We start from the raw sequence: 27,699 nt of genomic DNA, 5'->3' as shown, positions 1-27,699 counted from the left end.
TAAAAATCAGGAATGCACCTTTTAATCCCGAGAGCAATCATTTACAAAAATGAAAACAAAATGACCAGACTACTTAGAAAGCACAAATGAAATTTCTGGCAAATATATATTAGGCCAAAAAGCCACCTTACATACCATGATGAGTCCACATAACAAGATCACCAAACACAAAAGAATGTTTCTCCTTAGACACCTACACCGTTTATTTCACATCAACCCTAGGCTGGAGCGTTTTCAAAGCATTATTTCCAAAGTCATTGTAGGCAGAAAAATACACGAAACACCAGTTCTGAAGCAAATCATCCACGATTAGAATGGTAGTTGAAACACATTTCAATCAAAGGGCAACAGAATAAAAATAAACATGGTCAGGTGAGTACAATAGTTTCATCAAAATTCTATACTTCCAACAGTACTGCATGAACAATTTCAGTATTCAAGTTCCCATTGAGTAAACTAACTTCACAACAGTTCAGCGCAGAAACAAGATGTTTATGTTTACTATTCAAACACATCATTAACTCAGATTCTTTTCTACTCATGGAAGTTAACAGCCAGATTTCCAGGCAGTTGAAGTTTTACAGTCAGCGTACACATTTGCACCTTCTAGCCTACTTGTTATAATATTCTATAAGGCTAGTCTATCAAGCCTTTGGGTGTGGTTGCATTTATCATTGTCTTATACTAATGAGCAAGATATTTTCACCCCGGATGAACAGTTGTTTCAGGTGTCTTTGAGAAACCTGCTGATAATCCACCTTGGTTTTTTTACTTTTCTGTTTCTCGCTTGCATGAGACCTGGTCCCCAAGCCCACCTGTTTGGAACTCCTCTTCAACTGATCACAACCTGCAGCTTTGCTCTGCAGAGGGAGGTTTATAGTGTCCAAAGTTTGTTGTGTAGGTTCTGCTGTAACACTACAGCTCAGACTTTTGCTGTTATCCAGTCCATCTTCCCTATCCACAATCCTCTTTGGGAACGAGCCAGTTTGTTCTGTAGTCTTGGAAATGGGTTCCTCACCTTTGGATTCTTGAAGCCTTAGCCGATCAAAAAGCTGCAGGTAAAAAGTAAATCCAGTGGTGTATTTATACAGTGACTGATGACTTTAGTGGAAAATAATAAACAAAATGATGCACTAGGTTTGACAGAGCAGATTGCGCATGAGTTAGAGAAAAACTGAGACTTAGTTATCCCCAAAAGTCATTCCTTATGCTAGAAGTGGAAGATTGTCTTTGTATCACATATGTACATAAAGACAGTTCAGGGATCAGAGAGTAGAACATAAAAACTTGACTCAAGAAATAATAGTCTTTGTTTAAAGGAAACAATACTACTTACCCTGCCAACCGTGAGCACTGGTTCACTGTAAAAAGCTTTCCCAAGAATGGGTTTCCTGAAGGTCTCGTCTACATCAACAAGTGCCTGGGAAAAGAAGCCATTGTGGAATTTGAGAATCCCCAGGTTGGAAACAAAATGAAGTGACATCACTACCACCAAGCAACAGGCTGGTGCCACAGTATGGTCATAGCCAACCTGACACCAATTCAAGAAATCTTTAGATTCCTTGAGGAAGGGAATTCTGAAATCAAACCCCATTGATTCCCGAACAAGTCTCAGTTATAGCTTCTGCCCAAGAGTCCATTTATCAAGCTGAACTTAAAGCAGTCAGTCTATCGTGAATTCCTGCATTTACATCACTCTGCTCCAGTGGTATGTCTTCAGCGTTAGCCCAAGTCACTTGCTGTGAGGGAAGATACAGTTTTTGCAGATTTGTCATATGCTAAATCAGCCTTGCATCTTGACACAGAGCTTCATCTGGTCCCAGTACCGCCGGCTGTGCCTTGGTGTATAATGACATATTGATTTAAATGCTGGGTTAACATCAAGTGGCTAGGATTGCTAATCAGGTGTCAGTTCAAGTCCCACCTTGGCCTCGGGAATTGGGTCATGAGGCACAGAAACAGCCCATTTAGCCCAACACACCCATTCTGCCCTCTTAACATTCCACACACACTAATCCCACTTATGCCATGGCCTTCTATGTTTTGCAATTCAAGTACTTATCTAGAGACTTCTTCCATATTGAGAGCATCTGCCTCTACCACCACCTCAGGATTCCTGGTTCAGATTCTAACCACCCTTGTGTGGAAAACATTCTCTCTAAATCCACTCTAAATTTTCTACCCCTTACCTTAAACCTGTGCCCTTGTGTCTAAAACCCTCACCTCGGGAAAAAATATTTTAATCTTTATCCTTGTTGATAATCCCCAAATTTCATGAACCACTATCAGGTCACCCCTTCACCTCCCATTTTCCTTAAATCTGTTATTAAATAATTCTAGAATTAAAATTACTGCTCTTTAATGGGAAGGGAATCTGCTGTTCCCAAGGTAACTGGTGTGTTACCAGATTCTCACTGACTGCTCTCACAAGCTACTATCTGTTCAAGGGGTAACTTTGAATGGCCTTATCACCACTCCCCATGTACAACTAAAGAGGAAGTTGCAAATACTCCTCGTCTTGGACCTAGTGCATACAATTGCCTAGGAATATTGAAGTCCTCAGGAGCTCCTGTGTAATATGTCTAGGTCCTTTTGGGAGAGGGAGTAAACTGGGAAGGCTGGACTGAAAGACAGCAAATAAATGTTTGTGAATAAAGCTTCACACCAGTGGTATTGGTTAAAAGAGAGGATGGTTTGCAAAAAGCAAATATTACCATATTCCAGAATTTATCAAATGCCACCAAGAATCCTGAGCAAACACCCCGAAGTCCTTTGAAAGTCCTGATGTGGACACTAATCTTTATTCTGTCCTGGACACACCGATAGAGTTCACCCAAAGGACTTCCTTCATGAACTGTGTGAAAAATAAAACACATCCAGAATTAGCTGCAGGAGTAACTATGCAACTCAGTGAAACATTTAAAATGTGCATAACCACTTCAACCAATATTTAACAACATTGCATGGTCTAACTAATCTCACACTTAAATGACCAATGAACTGAACATTGGGCTCATTAGACCATGCAGACCATAAAGGCCCTGGCTTTACTACACAACTACTGGCTTTAGTTCTGCTCTGCAAATTAAAGTAAAACAACGATCTTCGACCACTGTGAGCAAAACTGGAAAAGGCCCCTAAACTTCCTGACATGCCTACCTCAATACATCCCAAAGAAATAGTAGTATTCTAAAGGGACGAAGAGACAACTTGGCTGACAAGGTAAGTCAAAGACAGCATAAAAGGAATATAAAAGTGGATAAATCTCTGGATCCTGACAGGATATTCCCTAGGACCTTGAGGGAAGTTAGTGTAGAAATAGCAGGGGCTCTGACAGAAATATTTCAAATGTCATTAGAAACAGGGATGGTGCCGGAGCATTGGCGTATTGTTCATGTTGTTCAATTGTTTAAAAAGGGTTCTAAGAGTAAACCTAGCAATTATAGGCCTGTAAGTTTGACGTCAGTGGTGGGTAAATTAATGGAAAGTATTCTTAGAGATGGTATATATAATTATCTGGATAGACAGGATCTGAATAGGAACAGTCAACATGGATTTGTACGTGGAAGGTCATGTTTGACAAATCTTACTGAATCTTTTGAAGAGGTTACTAGGAAAGATGACACGGGTAAAGCAGTGGATATTGCCTATGTGGACTTCAGTAAGGTCTTTGACAAGGTTCCACACGGAAGGTTAGTTAGGAAGGTTCAGTCGGTAGGTATTAATATTGAAGTAGTAAAATGGATTCAACAGTGGCTGGGTGGGAGATGCCAGAGAGTAGTGGTGATAACTGTTTGTCAGGTTGGAGGCCGGTGACTAGTGGTGTGCCTCAGGGATCTGTACTGGGTCCAATGTTGTTTGTCATATACATTAATGATCTGGATGATGGGGTGGTAAATTGGATTAGTAAGTATGCAGATGATACTAAGATAGGTGGCATTGTGGATAATGAGATAGGTTTTCAAAGCTTGCAGAGAGATTTAGGCCAGTTAGAAGAGTGGGCTGAAAGATGGCAGATGGAGTTTAATGCTGATAAGTGTGAGGTGCTACATCTTGATAGGAATAAATCAAAATAGGACATACATGGTAAATGGTATGGCATTGAAGAATGCAGTACAACAGAGTGATCTAGGAATAATGGTGCATAGTTCCCTGAAGGTGGAATCTCATGTGGATAGGGTCGTGAAGAAAGCTTTTGGTATGCTGGCATTTATAAATCAGAGCATTGAGTATAGGAGTTGGGATGTAATGTTAAAATTGTACAAGGCATTGGTAAGGCCGAATTTGGAGTATTGTGTACAGTTCTGGTCACTGAATTATAGGAAAGATGTCAACAAAATAGAGAGAGTACAGAGGAGATTTACTAGAATGCTACCTGGGTTTCAGCACCTAAGTTACAGAGAAAGGTTGAACAAGTTAGGTCTTTATTTTTTGGAGCGTAGAAGGTTGAGGGGGGACTTGATAGAGGTATTTAAAATTATGAGGGGGATAGATAGAGTTGACGTGGATAAGCTTTTTCAATTGAGAGTAGGGGAGATTCAAACAAGAGGACATGAGTTGAGAGTTAGGGGACAAAAGTTTAGGGGTAACACAAGGGGAAATTTTTTTACTCAGAGAGTGGTAGCTGTGTGGAACAAGCTTCCAGTAGAAGTGGTAGAGGCAGGTTCGGTATTGTCATTTAAAGTAAAATTGGATAGGTATATGGACAGGAAAGGAATGGAGGGTTATGGGCTGAGTGCAGGTCGGTGGGACTAGGTGAGAGTAAGCATTTGGCATGTACTAGAAGGGCCGAGATGGCCTGTTTCCATGCTGTAATTGTTATATGGTTATAAGTTATACGGTTAAAGCAAAAGAAAAGGCTTGAGTCGAGAGTGGGTAGTGGACCTCTGGAAAATGATGCTGAAAGGATAGCAATGGGTAACAAAAAAAATAGACGAATTTAACAAGTACATTGCTAGTGCCTTCATTGTGTAAGAAATTCACTACGCCAGAAAATCAAGAGTGTCAGAGCAGAAGAGAGTGTAGTTATTACTGGTCTTAAGGTAGTTACCTGGACCAGATGATCTACACTCTCGTGTTCTGAAAGGGGGGCTGAAAAAACTGTGAAGGCATTAGTGGTGATCTTTCAAGAATCACTAAATTCTTGAATGGTTCTGGACAACTGGAAAATTGCAAATGTCATTCCACTCACTCAGAAGGGAGGAGAAAAAAAGACAGGAAATTATAGACCTGAATTCCATAGTTAGGAAGATGTTGGCATCCTTTAAGCATAAGGTTTCGGCGTACTTGAAGGCAGATGATAAAATAGGCCAAAGTCTTCAGTTAGCCTAAATTAGCATTTTGTGAGCAGTTTTAGACCATAAGACATAGGAGCAGAATTTGGCATTCAGCCAATGACCTCTGCTCCGTCAATCCATCATGGCTGATTTAATAGGCCCTCTCAACCTCATTCTCCTGCTTTATCCCTGTCATATTTGATGCCCTCAGTAATCAAGAACCTATCAACTGCCACCTTAAATATACAGAATGACCTGACCAGCACACGTCTGTGGCAATGAATTCCACAGATTCACCAGTCCTAATAAGCTAACCCTTTCATTCCTGGGATCATTCTCGTGCACCTGCTCTGGACTCACTCCAAAGACAGCACATCCTTTCTTCAGTAAGAGGCCCAAAAATGCTCACAATACTCCAAATGTGGTCTGACCAATAACTTATAAAGCCTCAGCATTACATCCTCGCTTTTGTATCCTAGTCCTCCCGAAATGAATGCTAACATTGTATTTGCCTTCCTTACCACCGACTCAACCTGCAAGTTAACCTTCAGAGAATCCTGCATGAGGACTCGAAAGTCCCTTTGCACTTCTGATTTTTGAATTTTCTCCCCTTTTAGAAAATAGTCTAAACCTTTATTCCTTCTGGCAAAGTTTAAGACTATGCAGTTCTTTACACTATGTTCCATTTGCCACTTCTTTGCACATTCCCCTAATCTGCCCAAGTCCTTCTGCAGACATCCTGCTTCCTTCACACCACCTGCCCCTCCACCTATCTTCCTATCATCTGCAAACTTGGTCACAAAGCTATCAATTCCATCATCCAAATCACTGACATATAACATGAAAAGAAGTGGTCCAAACATCAACCCCTGCAGCACACCACTAGTCACAAGCAGCCAAACAGAAAAGGCCCCTTTACTTGGCTCCTGCCAATCAGCCAATTTTCTATCCATGCTAATGCCTTTCCTGTAACACCATGGGCTCTTACCTTGTTAAAAAGCTTCATGTGTGGCACCTTGTCAAAGGCTTTTTGAAAACCCAAATAAACAACTAGAATCTGGCTCCTTTGGCTATCCTACCTGATATTTCCTCGAAGAATTCCAGCAGATTTGTCAGGCAAGATTTCCCTTTTAGAAAACCATGCTGACTTAGGCCTATTTTATCATATGCTTCCAAATACTCCAAAACCTTATCCTTAATAGTAGGCGCCAACACCTTCCCAACCATTGTCAGGCTAACTGGCAAAACCTTATCCTTAATAGTAGGCGCCAACACCTTCCCAACCATTGTCAGGCTAACTGGCAAAACCTTATCTTTAATAGTAGGCTCCAACACCTTCCCAACCATTGTCAGGCTAACTGGCAAAACCTTATCCTTAATAGTAGGCTCCAACACCTTCCCAACCATTGTCAGGCTAACTGGCAAAACCTTATCCTTAATAGTAGGCGCCAACACCTTCCCAACCATTGTCAGGCTAACTGGCAAAACCTTATCCTTAATAGTAGGCGCCAACACCTTCCCAACCATTGTCAGGCTAACTGGCAAAACCTTATCCTTAATAGTAGGCGCCAACACCTTCCCAACCATTGTCAGGCTAACTGGCCTACAACTTATTTTCTTCTGCATTCCTCCCTTCTTAAAGAGCCAGTGACATTTGCAATTTTGCATTTCTCAGGAACCATTCCAGAGTCTAGTGATTCTTGAAAGATCATTACTAATGCCTCCACGATCTCTTCAGCCACCTCTTTCTGAACCGTGGGGTATAATCCATCTTGTCCAGGTGACTTCAGACTTTTCAGCTTCCAAAGCACTTTCTCCATAGTAATAGCAATGGCACTCATTTCTGTCCCCTTGCATTTCAGGCATTCTGCTGGTGTCTTGCATTCTGCAGTGTGAAGACTGACGCAATATACTTCTTAATTTCATCCTCCATTTCTTTGTCCCCCACTACTACCTCTCCAGCATCAGTTTCCAGCAGTCTTGATGTTCACTCTGGTCTCTCTTCTACTCTATATATATCTGAAAAGAACTTTCTGGATCCTCTTTTACATTACTGGTTAGCTTATCATATTTCAACTTTTCTCTCTTAATGCCTGTTTAGTTGTCTTCTGTTGGTTTTTTAAGGCTTCCAATTCTCTACCTCTCTTGGGATCCAGCACCAACTTGATTTTCACTCTTCTATCTCCCAATGTAATTTGTAACCCACACGCTGGTTACTATTCGGAAGCCTGTATTTATCTTCCATCAGGGTCTTTTTACCTTCGCCTTTTTTTTAACTCCACCCACAAGGATTCTATATCTTCCAATCCTATGTCACCTCTTCCTAAGGATTTGATTTAAATTTTTACCAACAGAGCCACCCAACCTCTTCTGCCTACCTACCTGTCCTTTCGATAGAATGTGTATCCTTGATTGTTAAGCTCCCACCTATGATCTTCTTTCAGCCACAACACAGATGTCCACAATGTCATACAGTACCTGCCAATCTCTATCTGCACTACAAGATCATCTACCTTATTCTGTATACTAGGTGCATTCAAATATACCATCTTCAGTCCTGTATTCATCACAATCTTTGATTTTGACCCCTTGTTACACTTTTAACATCCCATTGGCTGCAATTCTGTCTCACAATCTGCTTGTCTTTCCTCACCATAATTTTGGGCCCCTTATCTATGAAAGGATGTGCTGACATTGGAAAGGGTCGAGATGAAGTTCACAAAGATGATTCAGGAAATTAAAAGTTTAGTGTATGAGGAGTGTTTGATATCTGTGGGCTTGAATGGGGGTGGGGGGTAGAGGATCTTAATGAAACCTATCACATTTTGAGAGGAGAAAGGGTGTAGAGAACATGGTCCCCATTGTGGAGGAATTTAGAATCAGAGAGGACAGCCTCAGAATAGGAAGAACTTCCCTTAGAATAGAGATCAGGAGGAATTTCTAGAGCAGATGATGGTTAACCTGTGGAATTCATTGCCACAGCACGCTGCAGAGGCCAAGTCATTACGTATATTTAAAGCAGAGGTTAATAGGTTCATAATTAGTCAGGATGTCAAAGGTTACAAGGAGAAGACAGGAAAACGTGGTTTCGAGGGATAATAAAAGATGGAGCAGACTCATGGTCCACATGGCCTAATTCTGCTCCTAGGTCTTGTAGACTTTCTCTCAAATGGATGAGGCCCACCTAAATCCATTTCCTTCACCTACCTCACCCTCACAAACTTATGCAACAGATGTTTACTAAGCAAAAATTGAGCTAATGTAAGGATTCATAGGGCCAGGCAGCATCTGTGGAGAGAAATGGACTGTCAGCAATTGTCAAGATGAAAAGTGTCGAACCAAAATGCTGACTGTCCATTTCCCTCTACAGATAATGCCTAACACACTGTTTTCCTGCAGCAGCTCTATTTTTGCTCCAGGTTTCAACATCTTGTGCCTCCAGGAGTCTACTGATTTATTAATTGAGATACAGTGCAGAATAGGCCCAACCAGCCCTTTAAACCACACCGCCCAGCAATCCCCCAATTTAATCCTAGTGTATCCCGGGACAATTTACAATGACCAATTAACCTATCAGGATTGTGGGAGGAAACCAGAGCACCCAGAGAAAATCCACATGGTCACAGGGAGAACGTACAAACTCCTTACAGGCTGCAGCAGGAATTGAACCCAGGTTGCCTCTAATATAAAGTGTTGTACCAACCACTACACTACACTAATCTGATCTAATGATCCAATTCATCAAACTTCCTGCTTCTAAGGGAAGAGGTCCAGGTTTATACTATCGGTTCCACAAGCACAAATATTCAACTGGAAACAAGAGAAAATCTGAAGATGCTGGAAATCCAAGCAACACACACAAAACCTGGAAGAACTCAGCAGGCTAGAGAGCATCTATGGAAAAGAGTACAGTCGACACTTCAGGCTGGAGAGAAAAAGACGAGGAGTCAGTGTAAGAAGGTGGGGGAGGGGAGGAAGAAATACAAGGTCTAGGTAATGGGTGAAACCAGTGGGGGGGGGGGGGGGTGGCGGGGTGAAGTAAAGAGCTGGGAAGTTGAGATAAATCTTTGTGGTTATTTGTTATATGTGCTCCTATATACTAGTCCAAACCAGACAACTTGAGCAGAAGTATTTTATGATTTGCAAGGCTGACAATAGAAGACTTGCACTTTTTCTCGTATTTCATAACATAGAGGGAGGATCTCCAACCCATCAAGTCTGTGCCAGTTCATGAGCAATCCCATTCTCCCACATGGAGACCCAAGAAACTGAAGGTGTTGGAATTTGAAGCAACGACGTTTTGGAAGAACTCAGTACAGCATCTGCAAGAAGTTGTTGATGTTTCAGACTAAAACCCTCCATGACGACATTATGATGCAATTTCAAAACAAAATGACAGCTCCTCTCCTCCTACAGATGCTGCTCAACCCACTGAGTTTCTTCAGCAGTTTGACAGTTATTTCATTTTCCCAGGTAATTCTCTGTAACCTATTCCCCACTTTGATTCTCCTGATTTTACCACCATCCACCTACATCAGGAACAAAGAACCTACAAACCAACAGGTCTTAGGGATGTGTGAGGAAACCCATGCAGTTACAGGGGTAAATGTACAGTATAAACTTCACATTTACAGCACTGGAATTCAGATGTAACTGGGGTCCCTGAGCAGTGTGGCATAGCTCTGGAGCAGTGAATTCATTAGGTTGATTTTATAATGTAAATATGGCTAAAAAAAAAAGGGAATGAAAGGAAGACACAGTGGAGTAGCTGGTAGAAGTTTAAAGAAAGAGTGGCTTAAAAGAAATATTTTAAAATTAGAAGTTGCAATTACACAGAACCTTTTAGATTCTTGGAACAAATCAAAGTACCTCCACTCACTTTCAGTGAGTCCCCACCATTCTGCAGGAAAATCCAACAGCCAAACGATTCTTATCCTTATGCAAATCCCACAAGAAGCTGAAATAACTGACCAAATCTTCTCATTTGGTGGAGCTTTGACAGTGAATGTTGCCCAGAACACAGAGCTATGTGTCCAACAGTTGAGAAACATGCCTCCTGTACTGTAGAGACATGTCTTTCTATATTATATTCAGACAAGACTACCAAGTGAGTCTAGGTGACACAGCCAATTACAAAGATGTAATGTGATGTAGAATTACATCTTATGAAGACAGTCCCAATAAAGGTGAAGGAGCTGAGAGTAAACTACTGAACCTCAGTTGCTGTCTCTTGCCCATGCGTACCTTTTGTTGACCAATAACGAAGCAGCCCTAAAGCTGGTCATGGAGGTGTCCATGGCCCACACCATAATGCGCTCCAGATGGAGGAGGCGAGCTGCTCCTACAGGGAAACAAAAAGCAAAGGTCAGGGCATTGAGATCAGGATATCTCCCACTGACAGTCAACCCAATACAATCACATACAGGTACATGAAGTTTCAGACCTGAAATGGCTAAACACCAAGACTTTGAGTTCCTTTCCATTAATCTGGTTAACTGAAACTACGGTACCACCACTGCTAACCTACCTACTCAATGACAATGACTGCCCTGCTGAGATGGTGAGTTTCTAGAAATTAAGAAATGATCCCAATTGATCCACACTTGCCGGACACCAACCTCCTGAAACAGGAACACCACACTCAGTTCTATCACAGAAAGAAATTAAGGCAAGAACTGAGATAGAACCTTAAGCATCTCAAGAGTCTCCTTGGGAAATGCAACACTTCCAATCTCTTCAAAGGGAGCAGTGGAAAACAACAAATGGGGTGCTGAGCCTTCCGAACAGTCCACACCCCTGCCCGAAAAGCACCTCTGATGTTCCACTGTACCCTTAGCAGCCACATCAGAAACAGAGTGGAAGCAAGTCATCCATTAACCAGGGGACTGCCTAGAACTGGCTATACTACCGTATCGTTCTTCATGGTCCACATTTGCTGCAGTCACAGTTGCAAGAAAAAGTTTGTGAACCCTTTGCAATTACCTGGTTTTCTGCATTAATTACTCGTAAAATGTGGTCTGATCTTTGTCTAACTCACAACAATAGACAAACTCAATCTGCCTAAATAATACAAACAATTCAATTTCTTCTCATCAATACTGAGTACACCATTTAAAATATCACAGTCTAGGTTCTATCAAAGTATGTGAAACCTAGGGGTATGCCTTCTACATAGCTATTTGTTCCAATCAATGAGATGAGATTGGAGGTATGGGTCACAGACCCATAAAATGACGATGTCAGGCTACTAACAGAGCTTACTCTTCTCAAGAAAGGTCTGTTTATGTGCACCATGTCTTGATCAAAACAACCCCCAGAGGACCTTAGAAGAAGAACTGTACAGATGCATGGCTATAAAAGTATTTCTAAAGACCTGAGTGTTCATCAGTCTGCAGTAAGAGAAACTGTCAACAAATGTAGGAAATTCAATACTGTTGCTATTCTCCCTTGAAGTGGGAGTGCTGCAAAGATCACACCACGAGCACAATGTGCAATGCTGAAGGTGGTGAAAAAGAACCCAAGGGTAACAGCAAAAGACCTGCAGAAATCTTTAGAACTTGCTAAAGTCTCTGTTCAAGTGTCCACAATAAGAAAAAATACTGAAGAAGAATGGCATCCATGGAAAGACACCACTGCTCTCCAAAAAAATACACTGTGGCACTTCAGGTTTGCAAAAGACCACCTGGATGTTCCACAATGCTTCTGGGACAACATTCTGTGGACAGATGAGACAAAAGTTGAACTTTCTGGCAGAAATGCACATTGCAATGTTCGGAGGAAAAAGGCGCACCAACACCAAAACCTCATCCTAACCGTAAAGCATGGTGGAAGGAGCATCATGGTTTTGGGGCTGCTTTGTTGCCTCAGGGCCTGGACAACTTGCAATCGTTGGGGGAACAATGAATTCAAAATTGCATAAAGACATTTTATAGGAGAACATTAGGGTAGCGGTCCCTCACCTGAGCTTAATAGAAGCTGGTTGATGCAATAAGACGATGATCCAAAACACAAGAGTAGTCAACAGAAATGGATTAAAAGAAGAACCATTCTTTTAATGGAAAATCAGAAGATGTAGGTGCTGGAATGGCCAAGTCAGAGGCCACACCTTAACCCAATTGAGATGCTGTGTCAAGCCCTGAAGAGGGCTGTTCATGCAAGGTATCCCAGAAATATTGATGAACTGAAACAGTTTTGTATGGAGGAATGGTCTGAAATTCCTTCTTGGCATTGTGGGAGTCTGATAAGCAGCTACAGGAAACGATTGGTGGAGGTTATTGTTACTAAAGGGGGTTTACCAGTTAAATAAAGGGTTCACATATTTTGTCCAGCCTGGACTATGTATGATTAAATAATGTGTTTTAATAAAGACTTAAAAGTATAATTGTTTCTGTGTTATTAGTTTAAGCAATTGTGTTTCTCTATTATTGTGACTTAGATGAAGATCAGACCACATTTTATGAGTAATAAATGCAGAAAACAGGTAACTGCAAAGGGTTCACACACTTTTTCTTGCAACTGTATATCAATTTACTCAATTTAGTAACACTTCTTCACAATTTAATACTTCCATCTAGACTACTTATGCTGTCCACCTCTGTATTCTGTAAACCTAGGTAAGGGAATAGAAACCCATGTATTCAAGTTGTATAATCTTTCAGAGACATAGTCACAGCTAAGCCACGTGGTATCTGCTTATAATCTCTAGTTTGCCTTTTGATCAACCAATTTCTGAGCCACTTCAATTCCATAAACTTCAACTCTGGCTAAATTTCCCTAATTGAAGATCTCAGAAAACACTTGCTTCAAGTCCATAAAAGTCACATCATTAGATAACCTCACACTGCTTCCAAAGAAACCAGATTCTTCAGGCATGCTCAGACATTATTTGAAAACAGAATCTCCAAACAATATTAAAACAGATGTCTGGCTGACAGGTCCACGTTTCCTGCTCTCCTCTCTCAACTTTCATAAAACGCGGAATGGTAAACATAACTTTCCAAAATTAAGAGAACTTTTAAAAACTATACTAAGGCACCTTCAATGTTCTCAACTAATGTTTTAAAGGCTATGAAGAAGATGCTGTGACCTTGGGGGATTTGTCACATTTAAGAACTTACTTTTTTTGTTTTCATTGCTGTTATTTTATTTAGTTCCTCAACCTGCTTCAGGTATTGGTTTTCTTATACTACCCTGCATACCATTTTCATTTCCATAATAAAATGAAAGGCAGCCAACATTCAATACACTCCATGATACATCACACAACTCCACATTTTTGCTAACAGTGCATTGTTTTGAGGTCTTGTAAACTTTTCCTCACGGTCCCTTTCTACAGCTTGCTACGTTTTCTTTTGCTGTTTATTGTGCCTCTCCCAGATACCAGTATCCACTAAGTGGTCTTGGCCTTTAACTTCACTCCATCCCTTATTGCATTATTCATCCATTCCTGTTGTTTGGGCAGTAAGATCAAGATTTCATCTCTTTAAGGCAGGGATTCCCAACCTGGGATCTACAGACCCCTTGGTTAATGATAAGGGTCAATGGCATAATAAAGGTTGGGAACCCTGCAAGGTTCTCTTTCACATTCAGCTTGTTTTTGAAGATATCTTTCTGATCTACCAAATAACCCAGTACAAAAGCATAGGTAGGGTCAGTCTCTTCCCGAGGGTAGAAGTGGCAAAAGCAAATATGATAGTGGTTTTTAAGGGGGATTTAAACATACGTTGGAGGAATATGGATTGTGTGCAGGCAGATGGGATCCATTTCATGTGGCTGAAGGGTCTGTTCCTGCACTCCAGTGTTCAATGTTCTGTAAAATTTTCTCTGCCTCATTGTACAGAAGTCAGCAGTACCCAAATTGATTCTTGCCAGTGGTTTAAAGCTTTACACAAACTTAATCTCATTATCATTAAGAGATAAATGATCAGCCAGTCTAAGGTCGTAAACTAAATTTGTCATGTTACTCATTACTAAATCTAACTTGCCAGTCCTTTTGGTTAGAGTTAAGAAATAATTATTGCTGCAGCAAACAGTCTTACACAATCTCCAGACACCTGTTACCTTTCAGAAATAAGCTAGTCTTCTGATTAGCAGAAACCATAGAAATCTTGAAAGAACCTTATATTATAACCATATAACAATTACAGCATGGAAACAGGCCATCTTGGCCCTTCTAGTCCGTGCCGAACGCTTACTCTCACCTAGTCCCACCTACCTGCACTCAGCCCATAACCCTCCATTCCTTTCCTGTCCATATATCTATCCAATTTTTTTTTTAAACTGACAAAATCGAACCTGCCTCTACTACTTCTACTGGAAGCTCGTTCCACACAGCTACCACTCTCTGAGTAAAAAAATTCCCCCTTGTGTTACCCCCTAAACTTTTGTCCCATAACTCTCAACTCATGTCCTCTTGTTTGAATCTCCCCTACTCTCAATGGAAAAAGCCTATCCACGTCAACTCTATCTATCCCCCTCATAATTTTAAATACCTCTATCAATTCCCCCCTCAACTTTCTACGCTCCAAAGAATAAAGACCTAACTGTTCAACCTTTCTCTGTAACTTAGGTGCTGAAATCCAGGTAACATTCTAGTAAATCTCCTCTGTACTCTCTCTATTTTGTTGACATCTTTCCTATAATTCAGTGACCAGAACTGTACACAATACTCCAAATTCGGCCTTACCAATGCCTTGTACAATTTTAACATTACATCCCAACTCTTATACTCAATGCTCTGATTTATAAAGGCCAGCATACCAAAAGCTTTCTTCACCACCCTATCCACATGAGATTCCACCTTCAGGGAACTATGCACCATTATTCCTAGATCACTCTGTTCTACAACTGTGCAAATATTCTGCAATTGTGTTCTGTAATTTCATAGCAGTTACCAGTGTTCCTTTTTTTTTAAATGCAGCTCCATCATCTTAACTCCTTTTCCATTTCTTCTCTTGGGCTCCTCTAGCTAGTTACCTCTGAAATAGCCACTTCAGTGAAGGAGTCATAATGCACAGAAATACGGTAGGTCCTTCACCCACCCTTGTCTATACTGACCATCAAATTCCCATCCACACTAATAACATTTGATCTAAAGACTTTGTCTTGGCATTTTAATTGTGTGTCTCAGACACTTAAAAGTTGTGTAAGTCTGACTCCACCACCCCTCAGGCAGGGCATTCCAAACACCCTCTGCATGAAAGACACCTCTAACATGGAGAAAAGATAACCATCTACCATAAGCATGCCCATGATAATTCTGTACACTTTTATCAGATCCTTCTTTAGTCAAATCTGCTCAAGGAAAACAAACCTAGCCTATTTTCTCCTAATAACTGAAACATTCCATCCTCTTGGTGAATCTCCTGACTATCATCCATACTGTGGTGACCAAAACTGGACACAATATTCCATGTGGCCTCACCAAAGTTTTATAAAACTGTACTAAGACATCCCTGCTTTTACATTCTTTGCCTCAGTGAATGAAGACAAGCATGCTTTCTTTATCACCTTAACTACCTGTTCTGCCACCTTTAGGATCCTTGAACTTGTACACCAAGATCCCTCTGCTCTTCAATACTCTCAGGGCCCTATCTTTCATTACACTTCTCCTAGTTCTATTAGATGTCCCAAAAGGCATCACTTTACATTAATCAGGATTAAAGTCCATCTGCCTCCATACTGCCTAATTTGCCAGCTGATCAATATCACCTTATAGATTGTGACTATCCTCCTCAAAATCCACAGTGGACGGGTGGCTTTCCCACATCAGTCCACAGGTTTGGGATGGGAACCTCGTATCATGAAGCTTTCTGCTGGGATGGTATCAGACCTTGTAGCTCTGACCTTCCACAGGAAAGCCAGCAATCCTGCCTGGGGCTCTCTGATCTGCTGGAAGCTGGCCAGAAGTATACACTCATGGGCACATGCAAGACAAAACCTACAACATGGACATGAAAGCCATGAGTTAAAGAATACCAAATTCAGCCAAAGCAGTTGGATGCACATTGAGTAATAGAATGAGGAGGCAAGAGACAAAAAAAACCACAACTGAACAAAGGCAGCAAATTTAGGATGGGGACGGAAGGTGGGATAAGGTGGACAAGGTCACAGCGTTGGTCCTCACAGCGTTTCTGTGACCCAGATGCAAATGCAGATTTTCCCATATAATATACTTAATAGTTAAAATGATCAGGTTCATCACTTGCCCACAGGAATAAGAGCAGAAATACGTGGTTCTTAATTTGAATCTTGACCTTCCTAAATTTTTTTTTGAGGACATCATCAACACAGTAAGAGAAGTCACTGGATGCAGTATATCTGAACTTTTTAGAAAGTCTGTGATAAGGTGCCAAAATTACCGTACATGTGATGAAGTGATTAATAGACAAGAGTGGTCTAAGTTGGGGTAACAGCTAGAAAACAGTGAAAGATTTTTACAGGATTTTTCAAGGAGGTTATCAAGAAAGTTGATGACGGAAAGGCAAAGGATGTTGTCTACATGACTTTAGTTAGGCTGTTTACTAAACCCTGCATGAGAGGCTGGTCAAGAAAATTCAGTCACTTGTCATTCAGGATGAGGTAGTAAATTGGATTCAACATTGGCTTTGTGGAAGAAGCCAGAGAGTAGTAATAGATGGTTGCCTGTGACTAGTGGGGAATCAGTGCTGGGACCATTGTTGTTTGTCATGTATATTAATCTAGATCAGGGGCTCCCAATCTGGGGTTAACAGACCCCTCTGTTAATGGTAGGGGTCTATCGCATTAAAAAAAAGTTGGGAATCCTTGATCTAGATGATAATGTTCCAAAACAATATTAAATGTTACATGGAAATATTTGTATTTTGTTAAAGAACACGTTAAGTAATAGACCACTTTTCAAATAAAACTTCATTATTTTGTAGGTATATAGCCCAGTGCGTGAGTAAATGAAGATAACAAACAAGTGCGAAAGAACTGTGGCAAGTTCTCCAAGATGCCTGGAACAACCTATCAGCTGTTTTACTTATAAAACTGCACAACACTGTACCTAAGAGAATTAATGAAGTTTTGAAGGCAAAGGGTGGTCACACCAAATATTGATTTGATTTAGTCTTTTACTGTTTACTACTGTTTTTTTTTTAATTCATTACTTTTGAAAGCACATTCACTTTACAGATTGTTTTTACCTGTGCTTAAAACTTTTGCACAGTACTGTATACAAAATTCTGAGTGGTATAGATAGAGTTAATGCAAGCATGCCTTTTCTACTGAGGTTGGGTGAGACAAGAACCAGAGGTCTTAGGTTAAGGGTGAATGGTGAAGTATTTAAGGGGAAATTTCTTCACTCGGGGGTGACGCGAGTGTGGAATGAGCTGCCAGTGGAAGTGGTGAATGTGGGTTTGATTGCAACACTTAAGGGAAGCTTGGATAAGGTATGGAGGGCCATGGTCCAGATGGGACTAAGCAGAATAACCGTTCAGCACAGACTAGACTAGCCAATTTCTGTGCTGTAGTGCTCCATAATTCTTATTTCTTTCAAGGTGATTAGTGGTGTGCCACCGGGTTCTGTATTGAGGCTCAGGTTGGCTCACAGCCTGCAACAATGAGGTAACCAAGTGTAACATACCCAAGTTTACTGATGATGGTAAAGATGAAACAGGGCCTGGGTTGCAAGGAAAATGCACAACGTTCAAGGGAATATAAAGAGACTAAATGACAAGACATCCTCTCTGGTAGAGGAAAATAGAAAGGCAAAATATTTTCTGAATAGTGAGAGTTAAAAGGTGTTGGCTGTTAAGGGAGACCTGGGTGACCTTGTAAACAAATCACTAAACATCAACATAACACCAAACTCAAATGCTGGCTACTTCGCCGGCTCAGGGAGCTTACTGTTGCACTCATCCCCACTGTCTGCAACCCCAAGCACAAATGCCAAGGTCACAGTGGAAGAACTTTACAACAGCACTAGCTCTCTTCAGACAATGGTCTGGATGGTCTCTTCATCCTGGCAGATGTTCAAGGAGGCTATCACTAACGGAGAAGACACAGGCTTCGAGAAATATACCTCATCAAGTGTGTAGACAATGTTGGTACATCAACAACAGTCGTCTGACAGCCCAAATACGAGCCTGGCTGAATGCAGACAGGCACACCCTATTAAAAGCTTGGGATGCTGACTCCAAGGCTGGTGATAGAACAGTTCTCAAAGCAGCCAGGAGAAACCTCATCTTAAGCACCAAGAGGTCAAAGTCTGCCTACACACAGAAAGTTCAGAACACCTGTTTGAATACGATCCCTGGCACATTTGGCAGGGCATCAAGGGCATTAGACTACACAAGGATAAACAGTGTCAACTGTACCAATGCTCCCTCCCTGACACTCTAACCAACTTTTATGCACAATTCGAAGCATGCAACTCAATGGCGGCCATGAAAGCTACCTCCTTGCAACAGTAGCAGACACGAGAAGGACACTGAACAGTCAACCCCTGTAAGTCTGTCGGGCCAGGCAGCATCCCAAGCCAAGTACTCAAGGAGAGTGCATACCAACTTACTGACAATTTAATGGACATCTTCAACACTTCAGTCATCCAGGTTGCTGTCCCCACATGCTTCCAATTGTAATGTTAAGAACTTAGCATCTCGTAGGCCTCTTGTGACCCTGGCTATTTTGTAAAGGTCATAGCAGCTAAGACTTTGAAAAAAAGTATAGAAGCACAAATGTTTTCTTATAAGATGAGCTGAGCGGGTGACATCATCCTTGGAATGCAACCTGTGCTTAACTTCAGTTCTTGTTTAGAGTAACTTGTATCATTGCTTGATTAATTGCTGTGGCTATTTCAAGGGCAGAGGCTTTGAATGGTAAGCCTGTGCCTGTCTGTATCTTGGCATAGTGGCAATTAAAACTGTTATACGAACAATTTATGACTGATAAAGTTAACAATACTCATCTGTAACAGAAACTAAGGGGGTGTGTACACATCTATCTGTGTACGTGACTGCATGTATATAAAAAGAACTGTATTTGCTTCAGAAGCTGGAGACCTCCGAAGCAGCCTCTAAGAGAGTGTTTAAGGAGGGTTCTCTTGGGTAACTTGATAATAAAGAGTTAAAGTTACATTCACCGTAGTACGTGGTGTCTTTGCATCAGGTAGATCGAAAGAAATTTACAACCATCCTCCTTGTACCGAAGAAGCCCACACCTTCAGAAATCAATGACTACCACCTGATGGCACTGATACCAATCATCATGGAGTGCTTTGAACAGCTGATAATGGCACATATCAAAACGCCATTCCTGTCACATTGGACACTCAGTGACAGAACCGCTCTACAACAGAAGGCGTATCACCTTGACCTGACACACCTAGAAAGCAAGGATACTTATGTCAGAATGCTGATTCTGAATCAGCATTCAAAACTATTGTCCCACACACCTTGATGAACAAATTCCTACTCCTCAGTCTAAATACATCACTGTGCAACTGAGTGTTCGATTTTCTAATGAACAGACTTCAGATAGCGAGAAGTCACAACCACTCCACCCTCCCCATCATCTTCAACATGGGTGTCTGCTAAGGCTTTCCATTGCTGTACACTCTGGTCACATGTGACTGCATGGCCAAACCTCTAAGCAATCACATCAAGTTCACCAAGGACATGAAAATGGTAGGGCTAATCACCAACAACAATGAGACAACCTGCAGAGAGGAAATGGAAGAGCTTGAGACCTGGTCCAAGCAAATAACCTCTTCCTTAATGTCAGCAAAACAAAGGAGATGGTTATCAACTTCAGGAGAACTTGTACCACTCACATCCCCCTTTACATGGGTGTCAGAGCAGTGGAAACATCACACAAGACTCCTCATGGTCCCAGAACACATCCTTCACAGACAAGAAAGCTCAGCAATGCTTCCACTTTCTGAAGAGAGCTGGACTTCGCACATCCATACTATCATTTTTCAGATGTACAGCAGAGAGCATCCTGACGAGCTTCATCACTGCTTGGTTATGAAAACTGCACTGCAGTGGACATGAAGGCACTATAAAACAGGTAGTAAACTCTGCCCAACTCATCACCAGCATCAGCCTGTCCATCATTAAGGACATACATTTAAAAAAAGGTGCTGGAAAAGGGCCAGTAACCGCATGAAGGATCCCACCCACCCTGCTCATGGACTATTTGTCCCACTCCCCACAGGGAGTAAGTTTATGTAACATCCACATCAGACTCAAAAACAATTACTTCCCCAAGCAGCAAGGCTTCTCAACACCCTCACCCACCAACTCCACCACTACTTTATTACTTCTTGTCAATCACCCTAGCGTCACTTTAATGGGTATATATATTATCATATGTAATCGTACTTATGTTTTTATTATTATTGTGGTCTTTATCTTTTATGGGTTTTTAATGCTGTATCAGATCAATTATTTCATTCTCCTTTACACTTATGTAAAGAAAATGACATTAAAGAATCTTGAATTAGGATTGTTGACTTATTCTGTAATGGGATTTGAATAAAAACAATTAACACAAAGCTCTAGTAAAGCCAGACCTGGACAGTCTATAGTGTTAGGGTCATAGAACCATAGAGTAATACAGCACTGAAAAAGAACCTTTGACCCAACTCGTCCATGTCCATCAAAGTATCCACCTAAGCGAGTTCCATTTGCCCCTGCCCCATTTGGCCCATCTTTTTACCCAAAAAATAGTTGCTACTGAGGGAGAGCTGCTAAGGCTTTGGGTGCTGGGTTGGTGGGTTTGTCACAAGGAAGGGAACCATAGAACATTACAGCACAGAAACTGCTTTCTCAGTTTACAAATAAAAAGATACAAAATTCTTAGTGACTTGACAGAGTTGATGAGAAAATGATAGAGGCATCAAGGGAACAGTGAGATGGTGAGATTGCACTGTAGACCAGCATAGACTCAAGTAACCAAATTGCCTCCTTCCACTTCACAAAATATCAAACTGTGTTTAGACTGAACTACCCAACTATTCCAAGATAATTTTCATTATCTCTGCTTTAACTATAACATCGTTATCTAATTCTCTTAAAGTATGTTCAAACCATCAGTCACAAATTATGTGATTGTCTATTTGTTCTCTGTGGTAATTATTCACAGCTGTATGATTACATCATTATTCAGTCAAGAACTTTCTCCTTGTTATCTCTGCTTCTGGCCCTTGCTGTGTTCATTGAGATTACCAATTTCCCAGATTATGATGGTTAATACATTTCAAATAGCGATCTCATACTGCAGTTTGGTAGTTGTGAAACACCTTTGATGCAAGAACCTAAGAAGCAGTGGGAGAAGGCCATTCAGCCCCTTCAAGTCTACTCTGCTATTGAATAAGTATTCAAGAGCTCAAATAAAAGAGGATCTTGGGAAGACTAGGATTTTATTCCTTGGAGTGTAGGAGGTGTATATAATTATGAGGAACAGAAATAGAATGAATGTAGTCTGTCTCTCAGGGAAAGGGAATTATAAATTAGAGGGCATGGTTTAAGGTGATAGAGGGAAAGATTTCAAAGGGCAGGTGGTCAGCTTAACACAGATTGATCAGAATCACATTTACTATCACTGACACATGTGAAATATGTTTTGCAGCAGTACATTGCAATACATAATAAAAAAAGCTATACAATAGGATATACAATTAAAAATTAAATAAGTTGTGCAAAAAGAAAACATAAAAGAAAGATGAAAGTAGTGCTCATGGCTTCACTGTCCATTCAGAAATCTGATGCCGAAGGGGAAGAAGCTGTTCCTAAAATGTCGAGTGTGTCTTCAGGCTCCTGTACCACCTCCTCAATGGTAGCAATGAGAAGAGGACATGTCCTGGGTGATGGGAGTCCTTAATGACAGATCCCACCTTTTTGGAGATGTTCTGGATGCTGGGGAGGCTACTGCATATGATGGAGTGGACTGAGTTTGCAACTTTCTGCAGCTTTTCCCAATCCTGTGCAAGTTTTGATGCAACCACGTAGAAGGCTGTCCACAGTACATCAGTAGAAATTTGCAAGAGCCTTTGATGACATACCAACTCTTCTCAAACCGTTGCTGCACCTGCTTGGTAAGTGTATTAATATGCTGGTCCCAGGATAAACCTTCAAAGATGTTAACACCCAAGAATTTGAAACAGCTCACTCTTTCCACTGCTGATACCACAATGAAGTTGAAGTTCCTTCAACTTCTCCTTCCCAGCCCACAATCAATTTCTTGGTCTTACTGACGTTAAGTGCACCACTGAAGTAGCTGATTTATCTCACTCCTGTATGCTTCTTTGCCCAACAGCTGAAATTCTGTCAACAATAGTTATATCATCAGAAAATTTATAAATGCTATTTGAGATCTGGTGAAGATGGTGCCAGCAAACTATTCTCCAGGCAACATCCTTCAAATAGCCAAGCTCTTTACCATTATTTCACTTTCTCTTTTTTGTCTTGGGTTTCAGAAACCGTTGGAGCCTGTGGCTTACAGTTTGGAATCTGATTGAATATTTAGTGCTCAGTTACCCCCAGAGATAACTGAGAGCACAAGCTGCCTCATGAAGAAGACCATGAGGTCACGAAGAACTCCATTTCGAAGTGTCAATGAAGAGTGAAGCATCGAGGCAGATGCAGGAGGCCAGCACTCGTTTCCCACCAAGGCCACGGGTCGACAGCTGTCGGTAGCGGGGTCAGTGGTGTATGGGCCCAGCATGACAGTCGCTCTTCACAGAAGAACTGAGTTTGTCCTGCCACCCTCTTCAATGTCGACAGAAGGATGTTTTCAAAATTCCAAGAGTTATGTAATGATTAGACTGCAGTTTATTTTGGTCTCTTTCAGTTTTCAGTGCTTTCTTTCTTGTTGCTGATTAGCGGTTGGACAATGTTATTTTTTTGTGCAAGGGAGGAGTTGGGGATTTGGGGTCTGATGTTCTGCTGCTATTCTTCTGTGTGAGTGATCTGTTAGTTTTTGGTGTCTGAGAGAGGGGGCTGGGGGATTTGATGCTAGTGTCGCTGTTCCTTTCTACGAGTGAAGGGGTTGTGGGTTTTATTGCTATTGTCACTGTTTTTTTGTGAGGGAGGGTTTGCATTTCTTTTTCATGTGGGGGGGTTGTCTTCTTCAAAAACAAAAACAAGTTTTTTTTTCAGTATTTCATGGCTATCTAGAGAAGACAAACATCAGTTGCATACTTTGACAATAAAGTATACCTTTGAACCTTTGAGCTGTGCCTTGGCACACAATCATTAGTGTAGAGAGCACAACAGCAGGCTACATCCTCGAGCTGCACCAGTGCTGACTGTCAGCAAGATGTTATTTTTCATCTGTACTGTGATCTCCCGGTGAGGAAGTCAAGGATCCTGTTGCAGAGTGAGATAGAGGCCCAGGTTTTGAAGTATGTTGGTTGGTACCGAGGGTATGATGGTGTTGAATGCTGAACTGTAATCAATAAATAGCAGTCTGGTGTAAGTATTACTATTGTCCAGGTGATTCAAGGCTGGGTGGAGAGCCAGAGCGATTGCATCCGCTACAGATCTATTGTGGTGACAGGCGAATTGCAACAGGTTAATGTCCTTCCTTAGGCAGAAGTTAATTTTGGCCATGACTGACCAAGAAAGCACTTCATCACAGTAGACGTGAATGCAGTCGGGCAATAGTTGAAGTAAATCAACATGTACAAACAAGCTGGATGAACTCAGCAGGTCGGGCAGCATCCGTTGAAATGAGCAGTCAACGTTTCGGGCCGAGACCCTTCGTCAGGTCTTGGCCCGAAATGTTGACTGCTCATTTCAACGGATGCTGCCCGACCTGAGTTCATCCAGCTTGTTTGACGTGTTGATTTGACCACAGCATTTGCAGTGTACTTTGTGTTTAATAGTTGAGGCAGCTAACCATGCTCTTCTAGGGTACTGGTATGACCGTCACCATTTTGAAGCCTGTCGGAACAGCAGTGAAAGAATGATTTCCTTTAACACTTCTGCCAGCTGGTTGGAATGGGTTTTCAGAGCCCTGTCAGGTAGACCATCAAAGTTTTATGCCTTGCGAGGGTTCACCCTCATGAAAGATATTCTGATGTCAGTCTCTGAGACATTTCACAGGATCACCAGATGCCGCAGGGATTTTCACCAGTCTAATTTTATTCTCCCTTTCAAAGCATGCATAGAAGGCATTTAACCTGTCTTGGAGTGAAGCATCACAGCCACTCACAGTGCTGGGTTTTATCTTGTAGGAAGCAATGGCCCACAAACCCTGCCAGTGCTGACCCACATCCAATTCCATCTCTAACCTCAATCGGAATTATTTTCTTGCTCTTAAAATAGACTTCTTGTGTAGTTCTGGATTCTCAATCCTGAATGCACTGTTCTACTGTGCAAAAATGCCACAGATCCCGCCCTCAGCAGACTACGAATCTCCTGGTTGATCCATGGCTTTTGATTTGGGTATGACCGGTGTGTTCTAGAGCACACACACTCATCCACATAGGTCTTGATGAAGTAGATGACAACTGCAGCATATTCATTCAGATTCGAAGATGAATGCCTGAATATTGTTCAGTCCACCAACTCAAACTAGTCCTGTAAGCTCTCCTCTGCCTCCCCTGACCATATATACCTTCTTGGTCCTTACTACTGTTGCTGCAATCTTTAGTCTCTGCCAACTCGCCAGCAGCAGAATTACAGCCAGATGATCAGACTTTCTACATACAATGGACACCTGGATTGAGCTGCCAGACAGAGGTTGAGGGTGTAACATTTAAGACACTTAGACAGATACATGGATAGAAAAGAGTTAGAGGTCCATGGATTTTCTTAAAACTATCTTAACGTAATTATATACGACATGATCTATCTCAATAGTGTATTGTGAAGGGTTAATATGCCTGCCAATTGAAAGCCAGTTCCTCCGCACTGGTTGCCGACTGACCCATTGAAAGGATGTAGCAATTCTCTCCCACTGGCTGCTTTTTGTGCCACAGCACTGGCCTCCAGTTCCGGGCATTCAGGGGTAAAATAATAGCACAAGCAAGAGCATCGGTCTCTACTCACTACCCTTCAGGCTGGTTCATGACCAGAGCTGACTTTTACCTAAAACCAGCATGAAAAAGTCCTGACCTAACTACTCTGCATTGGCTTTCTGTATCTTTTAGAATTGATTTTAAAGTTGTCTTACTTGTTTTTAAAGCTCTTAATGGCCTGGAACCAGAACATAAAAGGTTTTGTTTTATAACCCTGTTCAAACTCTCAGGTCTTCTTCCACTGGTCTCTTAAATTTAAACAAGCTCTCTCAAAAGATCATTGGCAGGTCTCCTTTCCTGAACCACAGTCCTAAACTGTGGAATGCAATACCTAAAGCTATAAGGGATAGAGACCTAACTGCCGCTTTTAAACACCTACTCAAAACCTACATTTTGAATCTTGCTTTTAACTAACACCTTTTTGTCTTTTATTTGCACTTCATCCCATTGTGAAGTACTTTGAACTACATTACCTTTGTCTATAAATAAGTTATTATTATTTGTTTGGTGTCTCTAAATCTGTACTCGGAGTCCAAAAGAATGAGGACAGATTTCATTGAAAGCAGAGACAGAGTGGGCAGGGAAAGGATGTTTCATCAGCAGGATGTCAGGGCACTGCCTTAGAATAAAGGAAAGTCCCTTTGAAACGGAGGTGAGCTGGGAGTTTTTTCAGCAGGAGGGTGATGAATCTGTGGAAATCATTCGCAGAGAGGAAAGTGGAGGCCAAGTCACCGAGTGTACTTGAGGCAGAGAATGTCAGGTTGTTGATTGGTGAGAAGCCGGGGAAATAGGGTTGTTAAAACTCAGGCTTGATTGAATGGTGAGGCAGACTCAATGGCGTAATTCTGCTCTTACATTTCAGTCCTAACAGACTTGTGCTTCATTTTGAGACCGTGCCCCCTAATTCTACCATCTGCTGCAAGGCGAGAACACCCCACGCGTGTCCGGGCCCCGACACACTGCCCCTGCCGCCCACCCGGCCTCTACTCACGGGCCATCCTGGTCATCACGTTCTTGGGGGCGCGGTCCCTCCGGCGGCATCGCGGCTTCTCCTCGCTGTCCGGCTGCGCCACCATCAGCTTCTTGAGCCGCTCGATCCTCTCGGGGTCGGAGGCAGCCCGCGCTGCACGGCGGCCGCCGCGGGTTCGGGCCGGGGCCGGGGCCGGGCCCGGGGTGCGGGCGCGGGACCGCCGCTGCAGGAACGACTCGTACTCGGCCACGTTGTTAAAAGTGCGCACGGACGGGAAGGGCAGTGGCGGCGGCCGCGGGCTGTACAACGCCAGGTACGGGTCGAAGTGCGGGGAGCTGACGTCAAGCAGCCCCCCGTCCACATCCTCGTCAGGCTCGCTCTCACCTGCCGCCGCCGACCCCGGCCCGCTCCGGGGCTCCGCCATCTTCTCACAGCTCCCGCTCTCGCTCTGCAGCCTGGGTAATCGGCCCTCGGTGGAATAGAGCACTTTCTAAGCCGCCATCTTTAAATTGCAGGCGTTATGCATTATATTTTCAGTACTGTAATGCCTGCCTTCTGCAAGCCAGACAGGTCGTCTAATTCTAGAGACATGAGTCTACAGCGGAAGTATATTAACGTGGTAAAAATTATATTTAAAATTAATACCACGTGGTAACGTGGTAAAAGGGTTTCGTGCTGAGACCCTTCGGGACTAGAAAGGAACGAAGACTAAAAGACTGGGAATCTAGGAGGAGGAGGATAGCTGGAGGTTAATGGGTGAAACCAGGTGGGTAGTAAAGATAGAACCGGAAAATAGGGAATCTGATAGGAGAGGAGTGGTGATCATAGGAGGACCAGTGGGAGCTGATAGGCAGGTAAGAGGCCAGAGTGAGGAATATAGGGGAGAGGAAGGGATTTTTTTTTAAAAAGGGATAACATGTTAAAATGGATATTCGTACCTTCAGGCTGGAGGTTACCCAGACAGAATACAAGATATTGCTCCTCCACCCTGAGGGTGACCTCATCGTGACGCAAGCAGAGAGTGTGGTTCGACATGTCGGAATGAAAAACGGAATTAAAATGTACGGCTACCTGGAGGTCTGCTTTTGGCGGATGGAGAGGAGGTGCTCAATGAAACAGTCCCCACATTTACGACGGGTCTCCCCATTATAGATGAGGGTGCATCGAGAGCAGGAGCAGCAGAGCACAATAGACAACCCCAGTAGATTCACAGGTGAAGTGTTGCCTCAACTGGAGGGGAGGGCTGTTTGGGGCCCTGAATGGAGGTGAGAGGGGAGGTGTATGGGCCGCTTGTAGGGATAGTGCCGGGAGGGAGAGACGAATGGACACGGGAATCATGGAGGGAGCGATCCCTCAGAAAGCGTAGGGAAATTATAAATATTTTATGTATCTGATAGAAATTATAAAGACTATATTATGAGAAGCATAGAGTAGACAAAGTCGAAATGCATGTATTTAAGGTG

At 42.2% G+C, this 27,699-nt stretch overlaps 1 protein-coding gene across 1 annotated transcript; it reads right to left on the bottom strand.

The window, feature by feature from the left end:
* On the bottom strand, positions 1-26,680 carry lsm11 (LSM11, U7 small nuclear RNA associated). Its single transcript, XM_073067887.1, has 4 exons — positions 26,258-26,680; positions 2,715-2,854; positions 1,337-1,420; positions 1-1,052 (listed from the first exon to the last, which is right to left on the bottom strand). Exons 1-4 carry the CDS (start codon positions 26,658-26,660, stop codon positions 672-674), a joined length of 1,008 nt encoding a protein of 335 aa, XP_072923988.1. The 5' UTR covers positions 26,661-26,680; the 3' UTR covers positions 1-671.
* Between the last annotated feature and the right edge of the window lie 1,019 nt (positions 26,681-27,699).

Source organism: Hemitrygon akajei, chromosome 15 (genome assembly GCF_048418815.1).
Source record: "Hemitrygon akajei chromosome 15, sHemAka1.3, whole genome shotgun sequence".
NCBI lineage: Eukaryota > Metazoa > Chordata > Chondrichthyes > Myliobatiformes > Dasyatidae > Hemitrygon > Hemitrygon akajei.
The sequence above is the reverse complement of the archived record's forward strand: the minus strand, read 5'-3'. Positions and strand labels throughout refer to the sequence as shown.

Excerpts from the sequence above, each read along its gene's own strand:
- lsm11 (XM_073067887.1), bottom strand. The coding sequence starts at position 26,660 with ATGGCGGAGCCCCGGAGCGGGCCGGGGTCGGCGGCGGCAGGTGAGAGC. Across the intron at positions 2,855-26,257 it reads CGTGATGACCAGGATGGCCC|TTCATGAAGGAAGTCCTTTG; the intron begins GTGAGTAGAGGC and ends TTTTTCACACAG. Across the intron at positions 1,053-1,336 it reads CAGTGCTCACGGTTGGCAGG|CTTTTTGATCGGCTAAGGCT; the intron begins GTAAGTAGTATT and ends TTTTACCTGCAG.